The sequence below is a fragment of the Oncorhynchus clarkii genome, chromosome 1 (genome assembly GCF_045791955.1).
Source record: "Oncorhynchus clarkii lewisi isolate Uvic-CL-2024 chromosome 1, UVic_Ocla_1.0, whole genome shotgun sequence".
Taxonomy (NCBI): Eukaryota; Metazoa; Chordata; class Actinopteri; order Salmoniformes; family Salmonidae; genus Oncorhynchus; species Oncorhynchus clarkii.
Window position 1 is genome coordinate 91,646,923 of NC_092147.1, and position 22,500 is coordinate 91,669,422.

Consider the following 22,500-nt stretch of genomic DNA (forward strand, 5'->3'; position numbering starts at 1 on the left):
ACTGTCCCAGTCTCACTACCATTCCATTGTCCTGACTCTACAGCTGACTGTCCTAGTCTCACTACCATACCACTGTCCTGACTCTACAGCTTACTGTCCCAGTCTCACTACCATACCACTGTCCTTGATCTACACCTGACTGTCTCACTACCATACCACTGTCTTGACTCTAGAGCTGACTGTCCCAGTCTCACTACCATTCCATTGTCCTGACTCTACACCTGATTGTCTCACTACCATACCACTGTCCTGACTCTACAGCTAACTGTCCCAGTCTCACTACCATAACACTGCCCTGACTCTACAGCTGACTGTCCCAGTCTCACTACCATACCACTGTCCTGACTCTACAGCTGACTGTTCAGCTGACTGTCCCAGTCTCACTACCATGCCACTGTCCCAGTCTCACTACCATTCCATTGTCCTGACTCTACAGCTGACTGTCCTAGTCTCACTACCATACCACTGTCCTGACTCTACACCTGACTGTCTCACTACCATACCACTGTCTTGACTCTATAGCTGACTGTCCCAGTCTCACTACCATTCCATTGTCCTGACTCTACACGTGACTGTCTCACTACCATACCACTGTCCTGACTCTACAGCTGACTGTCCCAGTCTCACTACCATGCCACTGTCCTGACTCTACAGCTGACTGTCCCAGTCTCACTACCATAACACTGTCCTGACTCTACAGCTGACTGTCCAGCTGACTGTCCCAGTCTCACTACCATGCCACTCTCCCAGTCCCACTACCATGCCACTGTCCTGACTCTACAGCTGACTGTCCCAGTCTCACTACCATGCCACTGTCCCAGTCTCACTACCATGCCACTGTCATGACTACAGCTGACTGTCCAGCTGACTGTCCCAGTCTCACTACCATGCCACTCTCCCAGTCTCACTACCATACCACTGTCCTGACTCTACAGCTGACTGTCCCAGTCTCCCTACCATACCACTGTCCCAGTCCCACTACCATACCACTGTCCTGACTCTACAGCTGACTGTCCCAGTCTCCCTACCATACCACTGTCCCAGTCCCACTACCATACCACTGTCCTAACTCTACAGCTGACTGTCCCAGTCTCCCTACCATACCACTGTCCCAGTCCTACTACCATACCACTGTCCTGACTCTACAGCTGACTGTCCCAGTCTCCCTACCATACCACTGTCCCAGTCCCACTACCATACCACTGTCCTGACTCTACAGCTGACTGTCCCAGTCTCCCTACCATACCACTGTCCCAGTCCCACTACCATACCACTGTCCTGACTCTACAGCTGACTGTCCCAGTCTCCCTACCATACCACTGTCCCAGTCCCACTACCATACCACTGTCCTAGGTTTGGAACCGCTTAAGGGAACACAACCCAAGACTGGAAAACAACTACATTTTTTGAGGAACCCGAACCGAAAACCAAAGTGATCGATACTGTTCCTCAGCAGCGCAACTTTGGTTGGGGGGGGGCATAATCCAGTCGGATAAACACTCCAAACAGCCTCCCCTACCGCTCGAAGTTGTCCGCATGGTCCTCAAGCACACCCTGTTATGTATCACATTCCAATGATACAGCTGTTCCAGAACAGAACCGTTATTCTGAAAGGAACCGGTTGATCAAGTTGTTTTACATTCTGGACATTTTGTTCCAATACCACAAAAAATGGCAACAAACCACATTACTGTAGTCTACTGACAACAAACCACGTTACTGTAGTCTACTGACAACAAACCACGTTACTGTAGTCTACTGACAACAAACCACGTTACTGTAGTCTACTGACAACAAACCACGTTACTGTAGTCTACTGACAACAAACCACGTTACTGTAGTCTACTGACAACAAACCACGTTACTGTAGTCTACTGACAACAAACCACGTTACTGTAGTCTACTGGCAACAAACCACGTTACTGTAGTCTACTGACAACAAACCACGTTACTGTAGTCTACTGACAACAAACCACGTTACTGTAGTCTACTGACAACAAACCACGTTACTGTAGTCTACTGACAACAAACCACGTTACTGTAGTCTACTGACAACAAACCACGTTACTGTAGTCTACTGACAACAAACCACGTTACTGTAGTCTACTGACAACAAACCACGTTACTGTAGTCTACTGGCAACAAACCACGTTACTGTAGTCTACTGGCAACAAACCACGTTACTGTAGTCTACTGACAACAAACCACGTTACTGTAGTCTACTGGCAACAAACCACGTTACTGTAGTCTACTGGCAACTAACCACGTTATTGTAGTCTACTGACAACAAACCACGTTACTGTAGTCTACTGACAACAAACCACGTTACTGTAGTCTACTGACAACAAACCACGTTACTGTAGTCTACTGACAACAAACCACGTTACTGTAGTCTACTGACAACAAACCACGTTACTGTAGTCTACTGACAACAAACCACGTTACTGTAGTCTACTGACAACAAAGCGCGTTTGAAAAGCCCTCACTGTCGGTGTTCCTGCCGGCCGGAAATCTTTACCAGTGTGTCTGGACTACCTACCCTTCCTCTTTGAAGCAGGTTACTGTAGACTACTGACCACATTACTGTAGTCTGCTGACCAACTTACTGTAATCTACTGACCACATTACTGTAGTCTACTGACCACGTTACTGTAGAATACTGACCATGTTACTGTAGTCTACTGACCACGTTACTGTAGACTACTGACCACGTTACATAGGTTACTGTAGTCTATTGACCACGTTACATAGGTTACTGTAGTCTACTGACCACGTTACATAGGTTTCTGTAGTCTACTGACTGTAATCTACTGACCACGTTACATAGGTTACTGTAGTCTACTGACCACGTTACATAGGTTACTGTAGTCTACTGACCACGTTACATAGGTTACTGTAGTCTACTGACTGTACTCTACTGACCACGTTACATATGTTACTGTAGTCTACTGACCATGTTACTGTAGTCTACTGACCACGTTACAGTGGTTACTGTAGTCTACTGACTGTAATCTACTGACCACGTAACATATGTTACTGTAGTCTACTGACCACGTTACATAGGTTACTGTAGTCTACTGACCACGTTACTGTAGTCTACTGACCACATTACATAGGTTACTGTAGTCTACTGACCACATTACATAGGTTACTGTAGTCTACTTACCACGATACATAGGTTACTGTAGTCTACTGACCACATTACATAGGTTACTGTAGTCTACTGACCATGATACATAGGTTACTGTAATGTACTAACCACGTTACTTAGGTTACTGTAGTCTACTGACCACGTTACATATGTTACTGTAGTCTACTGACTGTAATCTACTGACCACGTTACATAGGTTACTGTAGTCTACTGACCACGTTACTGTAGACTACTGACCACATTACATAGGTTACTGTAGTCTACTGACCACGTTACATAGGTTACTGTAGTCTACTGAGTGTAATCTACTGACCACGTTACATAGGTTACTGTAGTCTACTGATCACGTTACATAGGTTACTGTAGTCTACTGACCACATGACATAGGTTACTGTAGTCTACTGACCACATTACATAGGTTACTGTAGTCTACTGACCACGTTACATAGGTTACTGTAGTCTACTGACTGTAATCTACTGACCACGTTACATATGTTACTGTAGTCCACTGACCACGTTACATAGGTTACTGTAGTCTACTGACTGTAATGTACTGACCACGTTACATAGGTTACTGTAGTCTACTGACCACGTTACATATGTTACTGTAGTCTACTGACTGTAATCTACTGACCACGTTACATAGGTTACTGTAGTCTACTGACCACGTTACTGTAGAATACTGACCATGTTACTGTAGTCTACTGACCACGTTACTGTAGACTACTGACCACGTTACATAGGTTACTGTAGTCTATTGACCACGTTACATAGGTTACTGTAGTCTACTGACCACGTTACATAGGTTTCTGTAGTCTACTGACTGTAATCTACTGACCACGTTACATAGGTTACTGTAGTCTACTGACCACGTTACATAGGTTACTGTAGTCTACTGACCACGTTACATAGGTTACTGTAGTCTACTGACTGTACTCTACTGACCACGTTACATATGTTACTGTAGTCTACTGACCATGTTACTGTAGTCTACTGACCACGTTACATAGGTTACTGTAGTCTACTGACCACGTTACTGTAGTCTACTGACCACATTACATAGGTTACTGTAGTCTACTGACCACATTACATAGGTTACTGTAGTCTACTTTCCACGATACATAGGTTACTGTAGTCTACTGACCACATTACATAGGTTACTGTAGTCTACTGACCACGATACATAGGTTACTGTGATGTACTAACCACGTTACTTAGGTTACTGTAGTCTACTGACCACGTTACATATGTTACTGTAGTCTACTGACTGTAATCTACTGACCACGTTACATAGGTTACTGTAGTCTACTGACCACGTTACATAGGCTACTGTAGTCTACTGACTGTAATCTACTGACCACGTTACATATGTTACTGTAGTCTACTGACCATGTTACATAGGTTACTGTAGTCTACTGACCACATTACTGTAGTCTACTGACCACGTTACAGTGGTTACTGTAGTCTACTGACTGTAATCTACTTACCACGTTACATATGTTACTGTAGTCTACTGACCATGTTACATAGGTTACTGTAGTCTACTGACCACTTTACTGTAGTCTACTGACCACATTACATAGGTTACTGTAGTCTACTTACCACGATACATAGGTTACTGTAGTCTACTGACCACATTACATAGGTTACTGTAGTCTACTGACCACGATACATAGGTTACTGTAGTCTACTGACCACATTACATAGGTTACTGTAGTCTACTGACCACGTTACATAGGTTACTGTAGTCTACTGACCGCGATACTGTAGTCTACTGACCACGTTACATAGGTTACTGTAGTCTACTGACCGCGATACTGTAGTCTACTGACCACGTTACATAGTTTACTGTAGTCTACTGACCACATTATATAGTTTACTGTAGTCTACTGACCACGTTACTGTAGTCTACTGACCACGTTACATAGGTTACTGTAGACTACTGACCACGTTACATAGGTTACTGTAGTCTACTGACCACGTTATATAGTTTACTGTAGTCTACTGACCACGTTACATAGGTTATTGTAGTCTACTGACCATGTTACTCTAGTCTACTGACCACGTTACATAGGTTACTGTAGTCTACTGACCACGTTACTCTAGTCTACTGACCACGTTACATAGGTTACTGTAGTCTACTGACCACGTTACTGTAGTCTACTGACCACATTACATAGGTTACTGTATTCTACTGACCACATGACATAGGTTACTGTACTCTACTGGCCACGTTACATAGGTTACTGTAGTCTACTGACCACGTTATATAGTTTACTGTAGTCTACTGACCACGTTACATAGGTTACTGTAGTCTACTGACTGTAATGTACTGACCACGTTACATAAGTTACTGTAGTCTACTGACCACGTTACATATGTTACTGTAGTCTACTGACTGTAATCTACTGACCACGTTACATATGTTACTGTAGTCCACTGACCACGTTACATAGGTTACTGTAGTCTACTGACTGTAATGTACTGACCACGTTACATAAGTTACTGTAGTCTACTGACCACGTTACATATGTTACTGTAGTCTACTGACTGTAATCTACTGACCACATTACATAGGTTACTGTAGTCTACTGACCACGTTACTGTAGAGTACTGACCACGTTACTGTAGTCTACTGACCACGTTACTGTAGACTACTGACCACGTTACATAGGTTACTGTAGTCTACTGACCACGTTACATAGGTTACTGTAGTCTACTGACTGTAATCTACTGACCACGTTACATAGGTTACTGTAGTCTACTGACCACGTTACATAGGTTACTGTAGTCTACTGACTGTAATCTACTGACCACGTTACATAGATTACTGTAGTCTATTGACCACGTTACATAGGTTACTGTAGTCTACTGACCACGTTACATAGGTTACTGTAGTCTACTGACTGTAATCTACTGACCACGTTACATATGTTACTGTAGTCTACTGACCATGTTACATAGGTTACTGTAGTCTACTGACCACATTACATAGGTTACTGTAGTTTACTGACCACGTTACTCTAGTCTACTGACCACATTACATAGGTTACTGTATTCTACTGACCACGTTACATAGGTTACTGTAGTCTACTGACCACGTTACTGTAGGCTACTGACCACGTTACATAGGTTACTGTAGTCTACTGACTGTAATCTACTGACCACGTTACATAGGTTACTGTAGTCTACTGACCACGTTACATAGGTTACTGTAGTCTACTGACCACGTTACTGTAGTCTACTGACTGTAATCTACTGACCACGTTACATAGGTTACTGTAGACTACTGACCACGTTATATAGTTTACTGTAGTCTACTGACCACGTTACATAGGTTATTGTAGTCTACTGACCATGTTACTCTAGTCTACTGACCACATTACATAGGTTACTGTAGTCTACTGACCACATTACATAGGTTACTGTAGTCTACTTACCACGATACATAGGTTACTGTAGTCTACTGACCACATTACATAGGTTACTGTAGTCTACTGACCATGATACATAGGTTACTGTAATGTACTAACCACGTTACTTAGGTTACTGTAGTCTACTGACCACGTTACATATGTTACTGTAGTCTACTGACTGTAATCTACTGACCACGTTACATAGGTTACTGTAGTCTACTGACCACGTTACTGTAGACTACTGACCACATTACATAGGTTACTGTAGTCTACTGACCACGTTACATAGGTTACTGTAGTCTACTGAGTGTAATCTACTGACCACGTTACATAGGTTACTGTAGTCTACTGATCACGTTACATAGGTTACTGTAGTCTACTGACCACATGACATAGGTTACTGTAGTCTACTGACCACATTACATAGGTTACTGTAGTCTACTGACCACGTTACATAGGTTACTGTAGTCTACTGACTGTAATCTACTGACCACGTTACATATGTTACTGTAGTCCACTGACCACGTTACATAGGTTACTGTAGTCTACTGACTGTAATGTACTGACCACGTTACATAGGTTACTGTAGTCTACTGACCACGTTACATATGTTACTGTAGTCTACTGACTGTAATCTACTGACCACGTTACATAGGTTACTGTAGTCTACTGACCACGTTACTGTAGAATACTGACCATGTTACTGTAGTCTACTGACCACGTTACTGTAGACTACTGACCACGTTACATAGGTTACTGTAGTCTATTGACCACGTTACATAGGTTACTGTAGTCTACTGACCACGTTACATAGGTTTCTGTAGTCTACTGACTGTAATCTACTGACCACGTTACATAGGTTACTGTAGTCTACTGACCACGTTACATAGGTTACTGTAGTCTACTGACCACGTTACATAGGTTACTGTAGTCTACTGACTGTACTCTACTGACCACGTTACATATGTTACTGTAGTCTACTGACCATGTTACTGTAGTCTACTGACCACGTTACATAGGTTACTGTAGTCTACTGACCACGTTACTGTAGTCTACTGACCACATTACATAGGTTACTGTAGTCTACTGACCACATTACATAGGTTACTGTAGTCTACTTTCCACGATACATAGGTTACTGTAGTCTACTGACCACATTACATAGGTTACTGTAGTCTACTGACCACGATACATAGGTTACTGTGATGTACTAACCACGTTACTTAGGTTACTGTAGTCTACTGACCACGTTACATATGTTACTGTAGTCTACTGACTGTAATCTACTGACCACGTTACATAGGTTACTGTAGTCTACTGACCACGTTACATAGGCTACTGTAGTCTACTGACTGTAATCTACTGACCACGTTACATATGTTACTGTAGTCTACTGACCATGTTACATAGGTTACTGTAGTCTACTGACCACATTACTGTAGTCTACTGACCACGTTACAGTGGTTACTGTAGTCTACTGACTGTAATCTACTTACCACGTTACATATGTTACTGTAGTCTACTGACCATGTTACATAGGTTACTGTAGTCTACTGACCACTTTACTGTAGTCTACTGACCACATTACATAGGTTACTGTAGTCTACTTACCACGATACATAGGTTACTGTAGTCTACTGACCACATTACATAGGTTACTGTAGTCTACTGACCACGATACATAGGTTACTGTAGTCTACTGACCACATTACATAGGTTACTGTAGTCTACTGACCACGTTACATAGGTTACTGTAGTCTACTGACCGCGATACTGTAGTCTACTGACCACGTTACATAGGTTACTGTAGTCTACTGACCGCGATACTGTAGTCTACTGACCACGTTACATAGTTTACTGTAGTCTACTGACCACATTATATAGTTTACTGTAGTCTACTGACCACGTTACTGTAGTCTACTGACCACGTTACATAGGTTACTGTAGACTACTGACCACGTTACATAGGTTACTGTAGTCTACTGACCACGTTATATAGTTTACTGTAGTCTACTGACCACGTTACATAGGTTATTGTAGTCTACTGACCATGTTACTCTAGTCTACTGACCACGTTACATAGGTTACTGTAGTCTACTGACCACGTTACTCTAGTCTACTGACCACGTTACATAGGTTACTGTAGTCTACTGACCACGTTACTGTAGTCTACTGACCACATTACATAGGTTACTGTATTCTACTGACCACATGACATAGGTTACTGTACTCTACTGGCCACGTTACATAGGTTACTGTAGTCTACTGACCACGTTATATAGTTTACTGTAGTCTACTGACCACGTTACATAGGTTACTGTAGTCTACTGACTGTAATGTACTGACCACGTTACATAAGTTACTGTAGTCTACTGACCACGTTACATATGTTACTGTAGTCTACTGACTGTAATCTACTGACCACGTTACATATGTTACTGTAGTCCACTGACCACGTTACATAGGTTACTGTAGTCTACTGACTGTAATGTACTGACCACGTTACATAAGTTACTGTAGTCTACTGACCACGTTACATATGTTACTGTAGTCTACTGACTGTAATCTACTGACCACATTACATAGGTTACTGTAGTCTACTGACCACGTTACTGTAGAGTACTGACCACGTTACTGTAGTCTACTGACCACGTTACTGTAGACTACTGACCACGTTACATAGGTTACTGTAGTCTACTGACCACGTTACATAGGTTACTGTAGTCTACTGACTGTAATCTACTGACCACGTTACATAGGTTACTGTAGTCTACTGACCACGTTACATAGGTTACTGTAGTCTACTGACTGTAATCTACTGACCACGTTACATAGATTACTGTAGTCTATTGACCACGTTACATAGGTTACTGTAGTCTACTGACCACGTTACATAGGTTACTGTAGTCTACTGACTGTAATCTACTGACCACGTTACATATGTTACTGTAGTCTACTGACCATGTTACATAGGTTACTGTAGTCTACTGACCACATTACATAGGTTACTGTAGTTTACTGACCACGTTACTCTAGTCTACTGACCACATTACATAGGTTACTGTATTCTACTGACCACGTTACATAGGTTACTGTAGTCTACTGACCACGTTACTGTAGGCTACTGACCACGTTACATAGGTTACTGTAGTCTACTGACTGTAATCTACTGACCACGTTACATAGGTTACTGTAGTCTACTGACCACGTTACATAGGTTACTGTAGTCTACTGACCACGTTACTGTAGTCTACTGACTGTAATCTACTGACCACGTTACATAGGTTACTGTAGACTACTGACCACGTTATATAGTTTACTGTAGTCTACTGACCACGTTACATAGGTTATTGTAGTCTACTGACCATGTTACTCTAGTCTACTGACCACGTTACATAGGTTACTGTAGTCTACTGACCACGTTACTGTAGTCTACTGACCACGTTACTGTAGAATACTGACCACGTTACTGTAGACTACTGACCACGTTACATAGGTTACTGTAGTCTACTGACTGTAATCTACTGACCACGTTACATAGGTTACTGTAGTCTACTGACCACGTTACATAGGTTACTGTAGTCTACTGACTGTAATCTACTGACCACGTTACATATGTTACTGTAGTCTACTGACCATGTTACATAGGTTACTGTAGTCTACTGACCACGTTACTGTAGTCTACTGACCACGTTACAGTGGTTACTGTAGTCTACTGACTGTAATCTACTTACCACGTTACATATGTTACTGTAGTCTACTGACCATGTTACATAGGTTACTGTAGTCTACTGACCACTTTACTGTAGTCTACTGACCACATTACATAGGTTACTGTAGTCTACTTACCACGATACATAGGTTACTGTAGTCTACTGACCACATTACATAGGTTACTGTAGTCTACTGACCACGATACATAGGTTACTGTAGTCTACTGACCACATTACATAGGTTACTGTAGTCTACTGACCACGTTACATAGGTTACTGTAGTCTACTGACCGCGATACTGTAGTCTACTGACCACGTTACATAGGTTACTGTAGTCTACTGACCGCGATACTGTAGTCTACTGACCACGTTACATAGTTTACTGTAGTCTACTGACCACATTATATAGTTTACTGTAGTCTACTGACCACGTTACTGTAGTCTACTGACCACGTTACATAGGTTACTGTAGACTACTGACCACGTTACATAGGTTACTGTAGTCTACTGACCACGTTATATAGTTTACTGTAGTCTACTGACCACGTTACATAGGTTATTGTAGTCTACTGACCATGTTACTCTAGTCTACTGACCACGTTACATAGGTTACTGTAGTCTACTGACCACGTTACTCTAGTCTACTGACCACGTTACATAGGTTACTGTAGTCTACTGACCACGTTACTGTAGTCTACTGACCACATTACATAGGTTACTGTATTCTACTGACCACATGACATAGGTTACTGTACTCTACTGGCCACGTTACATAGGTTACTGTAGTCTACTGACCACGTTATATAGTTTACTGTAGTCTACTGACCACGTTACATAGGTTACTGTAGTCTACTGACTGTAATGTACTGACCACGTTACATAAGTTACTGTAGTCTACTGACCACGTTACATATGTTACTGTAGTCTACTGACTGTAATCTACTGACCACGTTACATATGTTACTGTAGTCCACTGACCACGTTACATAGGTTACTGTAGTCTACTGACTGTAATGTACTGACCACGTTACATAAGTTACTGTAGTCTACTGACCACGTTACATATGTTACTGTAGTCTACTGACTGTAATCTACTGACCACATTACATAGGTTACTGTAGTCTACTGACCACGTTACTGTAGAGTACTGACCACGTTACTGTAGTCTACTGACCACGTTACTGTAGACTACTGACCACGTTACATAGGTTACTGTAGTCTACTGACCACGTTACATAGGTTACTGTAGTCTACTGACTGTAATCTACTGACCACGTTACATAGGTTACTGTAGTCTACTGACCACGTTACATAGGTTACTGTAGTCTACTGACTGTAATCTACTGACCACGTTACATAGATTACTGTAGTCTATTGACCACGTTACATAGGTTACTGTAGTCTACTGACCACGTTACATAGGTTACTGTAGTCTACTGACTGTAATCTACTGACCACGTTACATATGTTACTGTAGTCTACTGACCATGTTACATAGGTTACTGTAGTCTACTGACCACATTACATAGGTTACTGTAGTTTACTGACCACGTTACTCTAGTCTACTGACCACATTACATAGGTTACTGTATTCTACTGACCACGTTACATAGGTTACTGTAGTCTACTGACCACGTTACTGTAGGCTACTGACCACGTTACATAGGTTACTGTAGTCTACTGACTGTAATCTACTGACCACGTTACATAGGTTACTGTAGTCTACTGACCACGTTACATAGGTTACTGTAGTCTACTGACCACGTTACTGTAGTCTACTGACTGTAATCTACTGACCACGTTACATAGGTTACTGTAGACTACTGACCACGTTATATAGTTTACTGTAGTCTACTGACCACGTTACATAGGTTATTGTAGTCTACTGACCATGTTACTCTAGTCTACTGACCACGTTACATAGGTTACTGTAGTCTACTGACCACGTTACTGTAGTCTACTGACCACGTTACTGTAGAATACTGACCACGTTACTGTAGACTACTGACCACGTTACATAGGTTACTGTAGTCTACTGACTGTAATCTACTGACCACGTTACATAGGTTACTGTAGTCTACTGACCACGTTACATAGGTTACTGTAGTCTACTGACTGTAATCTACTGACCACGTTACATAGGTTACTGTAGTCTACTGACCACGTTACATAGGTTACTGTAGTCTACTGACCACGTTACATAGGTTACTGTAGTCTACTGACTACTCTACTGACCACGTTACATATGTTACTGTAGTCTACTGACCATGTTACATAGGTTACTGTAGTCTACTGACCACGTTACTGTAGTCTACTGACCACGTTACATAGGTTACTGTAGTCTACTGACTGTAATCTACTGACCACGTTACATAGGTTACTGTAGTCTACTGACCACGTTACTGTAGTCTACTGACCACATTACATAGGTTACTGTAGTCTACTGACCACATTACATAGGTTACTGTAGTCTACTGACCACATTACATAGGTTACTGTAGTCTACTGACCACATTACATAGGTTACTGTAGTCTACTGACCATGTTACTCTAGTCTACTGACCACATTACATAGGTTACTGTAGTCTACTGACCACGTTACATAGGTTACTGTAGTCTACTGACCACGTTACTGTAGTCTGCCTACCACGTTACTGTAGACTACTGACCACGTTACTCTAGTCTACTGACCACGTTACATAGGTTACTGTAGTCTACTGACCATGTTACTGTAGTCTACTGACCACATTACATAGGTTACTGTAGTCTACTGACCACGTTACATAGGTTACTGTAGTCTACTGACCACGTTACATAGGTTACTGTAGTCTTCTGACCACGTTACATAAGTTACTGTATTCTATTGACCACGTTACTGTAGACTACTGACCACGTTACATAGGTACCCCCTCAGGTCTGGGGACAGACATGGCTAGATTTCCTGGCGGTGGGTCTTGTCCTGGTCCTGGACCCTCAGTCCTGTCCTGGTCTGATCTAGTCCTGTCCTGCACCCTCAGTCCTGTGCTGGTCTGATCTAGTCCTGTCCTGGTCTGATCCAGTCCTTTCCTGGTCTGATCTAGTCCTGTCCTGGACCGTCAGTCCTGTCCCGGTCTGATCTAGTCCTGTCCTGATCTGGTCCTGTCCTTGTCTGATCTTGTCCTGTCCTGGTCTGATCTGGTCCTGTCCTGGTCTGATCTAGTCTTGGCCTGGTTTGATCTGGTCCTGGTCTGATCTACTCCTGTCCTGGTCTGATCCAGTCCTTTCCTGGTCTGATCTAGTCCTGTCCTGGACCGTCAGTCCTGTCCCGGTCTGATCTAGTCCTATCCTGATCTGGTCATGTCCTGGTCTGATCTGGTCCTGTCCTGGTCTGATCTAGTCCTGTCCTGGTCTGATGTAGTCCTGTCCTGGTCTGATCTAGTCCTGTCCTGGTCTGATCTAGTCCTGTCCTGGACCCTCAGTCCTGTCCTGGTCTGATCTAGTCCTTTCCTGGTCTGATCTAGTCCTGTCCTGGACCCTCAGTCCTGTCCTGGTCTGATCTAGTCCTGTCCTGGTCTGAGTAGTTGTTCTGGTGTGATTAGGACAGAGAGGGTGGAGTAGGTGTTCTGGTGTGATTAGGACAGAGAGTGGAGGGAGGGAGAGAGGAGGGGTGGCAGGAGAGAGGGAGAGAGAGGGGAGGGGGAGAGAGGGAGAGAGGGGAGGGGGGGGTAATACTTGAATGGACATTCTTGTGAGGAATGTCACCAGATGAGGTCTGTCAAATTTTGTTGTGTGTTTCTGCAGTTAGAGAGGGCAGGGAAGGAGAGGGAGAGGGAGAGGAGAGGGGGAGGAGAGGGAGAGGAGGGGAAGGAGAGGGAGAGGAGGGGGAGAGGAGAGGGAGAGGAGGGGGAGGAGAGGTTGAGGGAGGAGGGAGAGGAGGGGGAGGAGAGGGGGAGGGGAGGAGAGGGAGAGGAGAGGGAGAGATGCATGGGGAGGTTGGCGGAACAGGGGAGGAGGGGTGAGGTTGGAGGAATGGGGGAAGGGTTGCTGTAGATCAGCAGGGGGGCGATGAACTCTGCTTTATCTCCGGTGGAATGCTGTTCTCCCCTCGCTGGATGGTAGCTGGCTGGTTGATGTGAACTTGCTCTAGTTTCTACGTTGTAACGCCTCCTTTCTTCTGCGTCATCTCTCTCTAACATCCATTAACACTCTGCATCGTGACTCCCCTGGACGGCTAACTCTACAAACCTACCCATCATAGCTGCAATATTGGTTTCTAACTTTAGAATGGGTGTTGTTGTTTTTTAAAAGTTGAACACGTTGTTTTCATTGCTTAAACCATTGCTTTGTAGTCAGTGACTAAACAAGTGTAGTGTGAGTAACTGAGTAGCCACGTGGCGGATGTGTCCTGTCAGCTGTGTGTCCCTTGGCAGAGCAGAGCAGGGGATAGGACAGTGGAACAGGCCTTCAGGCTTCTGTTGATCTGCTAAGCCTGTCTGCTCTGTAGACACTCCTACAGGACCTGCTTTCAGGGGTTAGAGCATGGCTGTTCCAGTTAGGACAGCAGAGAGAGAGGACTGGACTAGAGGAATGTAGGGGGAGGGGGCTGTCTAACTAACTGGAGAGAGAGGACTGGACTAGAGGACTGTAGGGGGAGGGGGCTGTCTAACTAACTGGAGAGGAGGACTGTGACTTGTAGACTGCCTAACTAACTGGAGAGAGAGGACTGGACTAGAGGACTGTAGGGGGAGGGGGCTGTCTAACTAACTGGAGAGGAGGACTGTGACTTGTAGACTGTCTAACTAACTGGAGAGAGAGGACTGGACTAGAGGACTGTAGGGGGAGGGGGCTGTCTAACTAACTGGAGAGAGAGGACTGTGACTTGTAGACTGTCTAACTAACTGGAGAGAGAGGACTGGACTAGAGGACTGTCTAACTAACTGGAGAGAGAGGACTGGACTAGAGGACTGTCTAACTAACTGGAGAGAGAGGACTGGACTAGAGGACTGTCTAACTAACTGGAGAGAGAGGACTGGACTAGAGGACTGTCTAACTAACTGGAGAGAGGGGACTGGACTAGAGGACTGTCTAACTAACTGGAGAGAGAGGACTGGGCTAGAGGACTGTCTAACTAACTGGAGAGAGAGGACTGGACTAGAGGACTGTCTAACTAACTGGAGAGAGAGGACTGGGCTAGAGGACTGTCTAACTAACTGGAGTGAGGGGACTGTGAGCTGTGGACTGTCTAACTAACTGGAGTGAGGGGACTGTGAGCTGTGGACTGTCTAACTAACTGGAGTGAGGGGACTGTGAGCTGTGGACTGTCTAACTAACTGAAGTGAGGGGACTGTGAGCTGTGGACTGTCTAACTAACTGGAGTGAGGGGACTGTGAGCTGTGGACTGTCTAACTAACTGGAGTGAGGGGACTGTGAGCTGTGGACTGTCTAACTAACTGGTTGCTGTTATGTCAGGTGAGGATGCGATGACAGGCGACACAGATAAGTACCTGGGACCCCAGGACCTGAGAGAGCTGGGAGACGACTCTCTGCCCCAGGAGGGTTACATGGGCTTTAGCATTGGAGCACGCAGCGCCAGGTACCACACCCACTACCCACTACGCTCTGACATGCTGTGGTACTGTGTATAATAATGTATAATGGGTTTGATATGGACCATCCATATCTGTAGATATGTTCCTAAGGTACATCCAGTTGATCATGTGATACAGGATAGGACAATGTACATCGTTTTCCAGACAACCCTAACCCTATCACAATCAACACTGATTTCTTAGTATGAGCAGGGCAGCAATCACTTATCTAATAACGTTCATGTAGGAAATATGACCTAGAATTACTTCTGTTCTGCCTCTGGTTCAGTAACAGGAAGGTTCAGTAACCCCAGAAAGGAAGGTTCAGTAACCCCAGAAAGGAAGGTTCAGTAACCCCAGAAAGGAAGATTCAGTAACCCCAGAAAGGAAGGTTCAGTAACCCCAGAAAGGAAGGTTCAGTAACCCCAGTTATCACTTCCAGTTGAAAGGAAGGTTCAGTAACCCCAGAAAGGAAGGTTCAGTAACCCCAGTTATCACTTCCAGTTGAAAGGAAGGTTTAGTAACCCCAGTAATCACTTCCAGTAACAGGAAGGTTCAGTAACCCCAGAAAGGAAGGTTCAGTAACACCAGAAAGGAAGGTTCAGTAACCCCAGTTATCACTTCCAGTTGAAAGGAAGGTTCAGTAACCCCAGAAAGGAAGGTTCAGTAACCCCAGAAAGGAAGGTTCAGTAACCCCAGTTATCACTTCTAGTTGAAAGGAAGGTTTAATAACCCCAGTTATCACTTCCAGTTGAAAGCAAGGTTCAGTAACCCCAGTTATCACTTCCAGTTGAAAGGAAGGTTCAATAACCCCAGTTATCACTTCCAGTTGAAAGGAAGGTTCAGTAACCCCAGTTATCACTTCCAGTTGAAAGGAAGGTTCAATAACCCCAGTTATCACTTCCAGTTGAAAGGAAGGTTCAATAACCCCAGTTATCACTTCCAGTTGAAAGGAAGGTTCAGTAACCCCAGTTTCAGAGAGCATCAGTGTTTAACATCAGTGTTTAACACAACTCAGAGCATCAGCCCAGGTCCATTACAACCACAATGCATTTCTGCTTTGTCCTCTCACATTTGTTGCTTTCAATATCTTCTGTTTTGTACTTTTCCCCCATTTCAAACTCGTACCTCGTCCCATAGCCCTAAGGTCTGCAGGTAAGATGGGATGACATTTTTCCAGATGTCAAACTTTACTTCCTAGATCCCCAGCCAACCATCACAACTACATCAATCACTGTGTTGTGATGTCTCATTGATTTGTTGTACTCCATCTTACTGAATGGACAGTTTGCTCATGATGCTTTTAACTATGTCCTTTCATTTGACTTCCAATGAGTTGTGATGTATCAGTATTGTGTCTGTTGGATGTAGTCTTTCTGCAGTCATGCTGCCTCTGCTTGGTTCAGTCTATCAGTATTGTGTCTGGTGGATGTAGTCTTTCTGCAGTCATGCTGCCTCTGCTTGGTTCAGTCTGTTCAGTTGAGATGCTGCATCCCTTTGGTTTGGACTGATTCTTTATCTAACTTGAAGGGATTTGTGTTAATGTGACCATCTCTACCAAAGTAGAGACCACGGCACAGTGTCTTTAGACAGTATTCACACCCTTTGACTGTTTCCACGTGTTGTTTTGTTACAGCCTGAATTTACATAAAGTTTTTGTGTCGTCGGTGAGTGGATAAACCGCCTCTACCATCCGTTCTATTGGCCAACGTGCAATAACTGGAGAATAAACTGGATGATCTACGATCGAGATATCGTACCAACGGGACATTAAAAACTATAATATCTAATGTTTCACCGAGTCGTGGCTAAACGCCGACACAGAGAATATAGAGCTGGCCGGGTTATCTATGCATCAGCAGGACATAGCAGCTACGCCTGGTAAGACGAGGGGTGGAGGTGTGTGTCTATTTGTCAATAACAGCTGGTGCGCGATGTCTAATATTAAATAAGTTTTTTTTGGTGCCAAGACAACAGCCTCTCCCTCAATGTGAGCAGGACAAATGAGCTGATTATAGGACTATAGGAAAAGGAGGGCCGAAAAGGCCCCCATTAACATCAACGGGGCTGAAGTGGAGCGGGTCGAGAGTTTCAAGTTCCTTGGTGTCCTCATCACCAACGAACTATCATGGTCCAAACACACCAAGACAGTCGTGAGAAGGGAACGACAACAGTATTTGATTTGGACTTTTTCCACTTTTTGTTACGTTACAGCATTTTTTCTAAAATATATTAAATACATTTTCTTATTCATCAATCTACACACAATACCCCATAATGACAAGGTGAAAAGAAGTCTTAAAAAATCTTTGCAAATATATATAAAATAAAAATAAAAACGTATTTACATAAGTATTCAGACCCTTTGCTATGAGACTCAAAATTGAGCTCAGGTGCATCCTGTTTCCATTGATCATCCTTGAGATGTTTCTACACCTTGATTGGAGTCCTCCTGTTGAAAATTAAATTAATTGGACATGATTTGGACAGGCACACACCTGTCTATATAAGGTCCCACTGTTGACAGTGCATGTCAGAACAAAGCCATGAGGTCGAAAGAATTGTCCGTAGAGCTCCGAGACAGGATTGTGTCGAGGCACAGATCTGGGGAAGGGTACCAACAAATGTCTGCCGCATTGAAGGTCCCCCAGAACACAGTGGCCTCCATCATTCTTAAATGGAAGAAGTTTGGAACCGCCAAGACTCTTCCTAGAGCTTGCCACCCGGCCAAACTGAGCAATCGGGGAAAAAGGACCTTGGTCAGGGAGGTGACCAAGAACCTGATTGCCACTCTGACAGAGCTCCAGAGTTCCTTTGTCGAGATGGGAGAACATTCCAGAAGGAAAACCATCTCTGCAGCACTCCACCAATCAGACCTTTATTGTGGAGTGGCCAGACGGAAGCCACATAACAGTTTTAGGTTTTTAGGGACTCACAGACCATGAGAAACAAGATTCTGTGGTCTGATGAAACCAATATTGAACTCTTTGGCCTGAATGCCAAGCATCACGTCTTGAGGAAACATGGCAACATCCCTACGGTGAAGCATGGTGTTGGCAGCATCATGTCTGGAGGAAACATGACAACATCCCTACGGTGAAGCATGGTGTTGGCAGCATCATGTCTGGAGGAAACATGACAACATCCCTACGATGAAGCATGGTGTTGGCAGCATCATGTCTGGAGGAAACATGACAACATCCCTACGGTGAAGCATGGTGTTGGCAGCATCATACTTTGGGGATGTTTTTCAGCGGCAGGAACTGAGAGACTAGTCAGTATCGAGGGAAAGATGAACAGAGCAAAGTACAGAGAGATCCTTGATGAAAACCTGCTCCAGAGCGCTCAGGACCTCAGACTGGGGTGAAGGTTCCAAGACAATGCAGGAGTGACTTCGGGACAAGTCTCTGAATGTCCTTGAGTGGCTAAGCCAGAGTTCGGACTTGAACCTGATCGAACATCTCTGGAGAGACCTCAAAATAGTTGTGCAGTGACATTCCCCATCCAACCTGACAGAGCTTAAGAGGATCTGCAGAGAAGAATGGGAGAAACTCCCCAAATACAGGTGTGCCAAGATTTCAGCATCATACCCACGAAGACTTCAGGGAGTAATCGCTGCCAAAGGTGCTTCAACAAAGTACTGAGTAAAGGGTCTGAATACTTATGTAAATATGATATTTCAGTTTTGTATTTTTCATGAATTTGCTAACATTTCTGAAAGCCTGTTTTTGCTTTGTCATTATGGGGTATTGTGTGTAGATTGATGAGTGGAAAAAACAATGTCATCCATTTTAGAATAAGGCTGTAATGTATTAAAATGTGGAGAAAGTCAAGTGGTCTGAATACTTTCCGAATGCCCTGTGTATGTAGTAGTGTTTTATTTTTCATAAATTCAATTTACATTTTTCTTACACTTTAACATTCAAGTATTTTGTGTAAAGTGTTGACAAAATGACACTTAAATCCACATTAATCCCTCTTTGTAACACAACAAAATGTGGAAAATGTCAAGGGGTGTGAATATTTTCTGACTGCACAGTAACTTGTTGCTTGCTAGCTGCTCTGTTGACAGTTTTACAAGAAGACGTGGTAGCTAACTAGCTTGTTAATTGTTGATAAACAAATGAGTGAATGTGCTAGAAAGCTAAACAGCTAGCTAGTTGATAGGTGTTTATCAACAACTAGCTAGCTAGCTAGGTAGCTGTTTAGCTAGCCACAGCAGTCAACTAGCTAGCTAGGTAGCTGTTTAGCTAGCCAGTTGACTGCTGTGGCTAGCTAAACAGCTACCTAGCTAGCTAGTTGATAGCTGTGGCTAGCTAAACAGCTACCTAGCTGACTGCTGTGGCTAGCTAAACAGCTACCTAGCTAGCTAGTTGATAGCTGTGGCTAGCTAAACAGCTACCTAGCTAGCTAGTTGATAGCTGTGGCTAGCTAAACAGCTACCTAGCTAGCTAGTTGACTGCTGTGGCTAGCTAAACAGCTACCAAGCTAGCTAGTTGATAGCTGTGGCTAGCGAAATAGCTACCTAGCTAGCTAGTTGACTGCTGTGGCTAGCAAAACAGCTACCTCGCTAGCCAGTTGATAGCTGTGGCTAGCTAAACAGCTACCTAGCTAGCTAGTTGACTGCTGTGGCTAGCTAAACAGCTACCTAGCTAGCTAGTTGACTGCTGTGGCTAGCAAAACAGCTACCTCGCTAGCTAGTTGACTGCTGTGGCAAGACAAAAAGGACTCGTTTTGAAAATTGGATTATTTATCCTTGAGGCTTTAAAAGTGTTTTCCTGTTATTATGAGCATTGAAAGCAACTGGGAAATGTCCATGGCAGGTATTGTTGTCATTTTAGCTTGTTACATAACTTCTGAGTGATAGGAAGCAGGAGCAACACCACCAATCAGCATGCACCACTGTGCACATGCCCGTCATTACTATGACAACTAGTGTAATCTAGCCATGTCAGCAAATGACTGCTGTCTGAACACACACATCTGATTTGGTCGCTTGTAACTTGCTGTTTGCACAGGGATGGCAGTAGAGATGGCCATTAAGCTAGAACGCTAGTGACATTTTTGTATTTTCAAATATCCCATAGCCCAGATTTTGTACCCGGGTTAGTACTAGCCGTCTACTAGCCCAGCTGGCCAGTGCCCAAAACCCTTAAATTCCACGTTAGCGCTGTCCATGTAAAACAGGCGTTGGTCCCAGTCCCTTTATCTAGCGCTAGTTATCAGACATAGCTCATACATCATCATTGTGTTTTACCTGAGTTTGCTACTTCATTCAAACCTTTTCTTCATCTAGACCATAGACCTGCTGTATGTCATTTTACACACCATCACATACCATAAATCTAAAATCTCCATACCTCTACCATACATCTATAATCCCCATACCTCTACCATACATCTATAATCCCCATACCTCTACCATACATCTATAATCCCCATACCTCTACCATACATCTATAATCCCCATACCTCTACCATACATCTATAATCCCATACCTCTACCATACATCTATAATCCCATACCTCTACCATACATCTATAACCCCATACATCTACCATACATCTATAATCCCCATACCTCTACCATACATCTATAATCCCCATACCTCTACCATACATCTATAATCCCCATACCTCTACCATACATCTATAATCCCCATACCTCTACCATACATCTATAATCCCCATACCTCTACCATACATCTATAACCCCATACATCTACCATACATCTATAATCCCATACATCTACCATACATCTATAATCCCATACCTCTACCATACATCTATAATCCCCATACCTCTACCATACATCTATAACCCCATACATCTACCATACATCTATAATCCCCAAACCTCTACCATACATCTATAATCCCCATACCTCTACCATACATCTATAATCCCCATACCTCTACCATACATCTATAATCCCCATACCTCTACCATACATCTATAATCCCCATACCTCTACCATACATCTATAACCCCATACATCTACCATACATCTATAATCCCCATACCTCTACCATACATCTATAATCCCCATACCTCTACCATACATCTATAATCCCCATACCTCTACCATACATCTATAATCCCCATACCTCTACCATACATCTATAATCCCCATACCTCTACCATACATCTATAATCCCATACCTCTACCATACATCTATAATCCCATACATCTATAATCCCCATACCTCTACCATACATCTATAATCCCCATACCTCTACCATACATCTATAATCCCATACATCTATAATCCCCATACCTCTGATGTCCAGTCAGTGGTTCATTCTGTGCTGTGGGTTATATTTATATTGTATAGAGGTTAGTTGCATGTTGTAATGAGTTGTCTTTCTGTTCACCACACCCTCTCATCACCCCCCTGCCTGCCTGCCCCGCCACCCCCTGCCTGTTGTTGCTGTGGTAACTTGGTACTGCTGTAAACAACAGTCTGCGGTCCTTCAGTTCGGATAGGTCCAACACCCTGAACAGGACCTCTTACACCAGAGACAGCATGATGATCGAAGAGATACTGGCTCCTACCAAGGATATGGTACAACCTGTCTGTCTCTGTCTCTGTCTGTCTGTCTGTCTGTCTGTCTGTCTGTCTGTCTGTATCTTCTTCCTCTCCTCCCTCTC

At 43.6% G+C, this 22,500-nt stretch overlaps 1 protein-coding gene across 1 annotated transcript in view; it reads left to right on the plus strand.

The window, feature by feature from the left end:
* Nucleotides 1-22,500, plus strand: part of LOC139413898 (ankyrin-3-like) — a 198,555-nt gene that overhangs the window by 119,890 nt on the left and 56,165 nt on the right. Inside the window, exons 26-27 of the mRNA XM_071161745.1 lie at nt 15,729-15,852; nt 22,312-22,414. Of these exons, the coding sequence (XP_071017846.1) occupies nt 15,729-15,852; nt 22,312-22,414 (227 nt within the window). The remainder of the gene's footprint in view (nt 1-15,728; nt 15,853-22,311; nt 22,415-22,500) is intronic.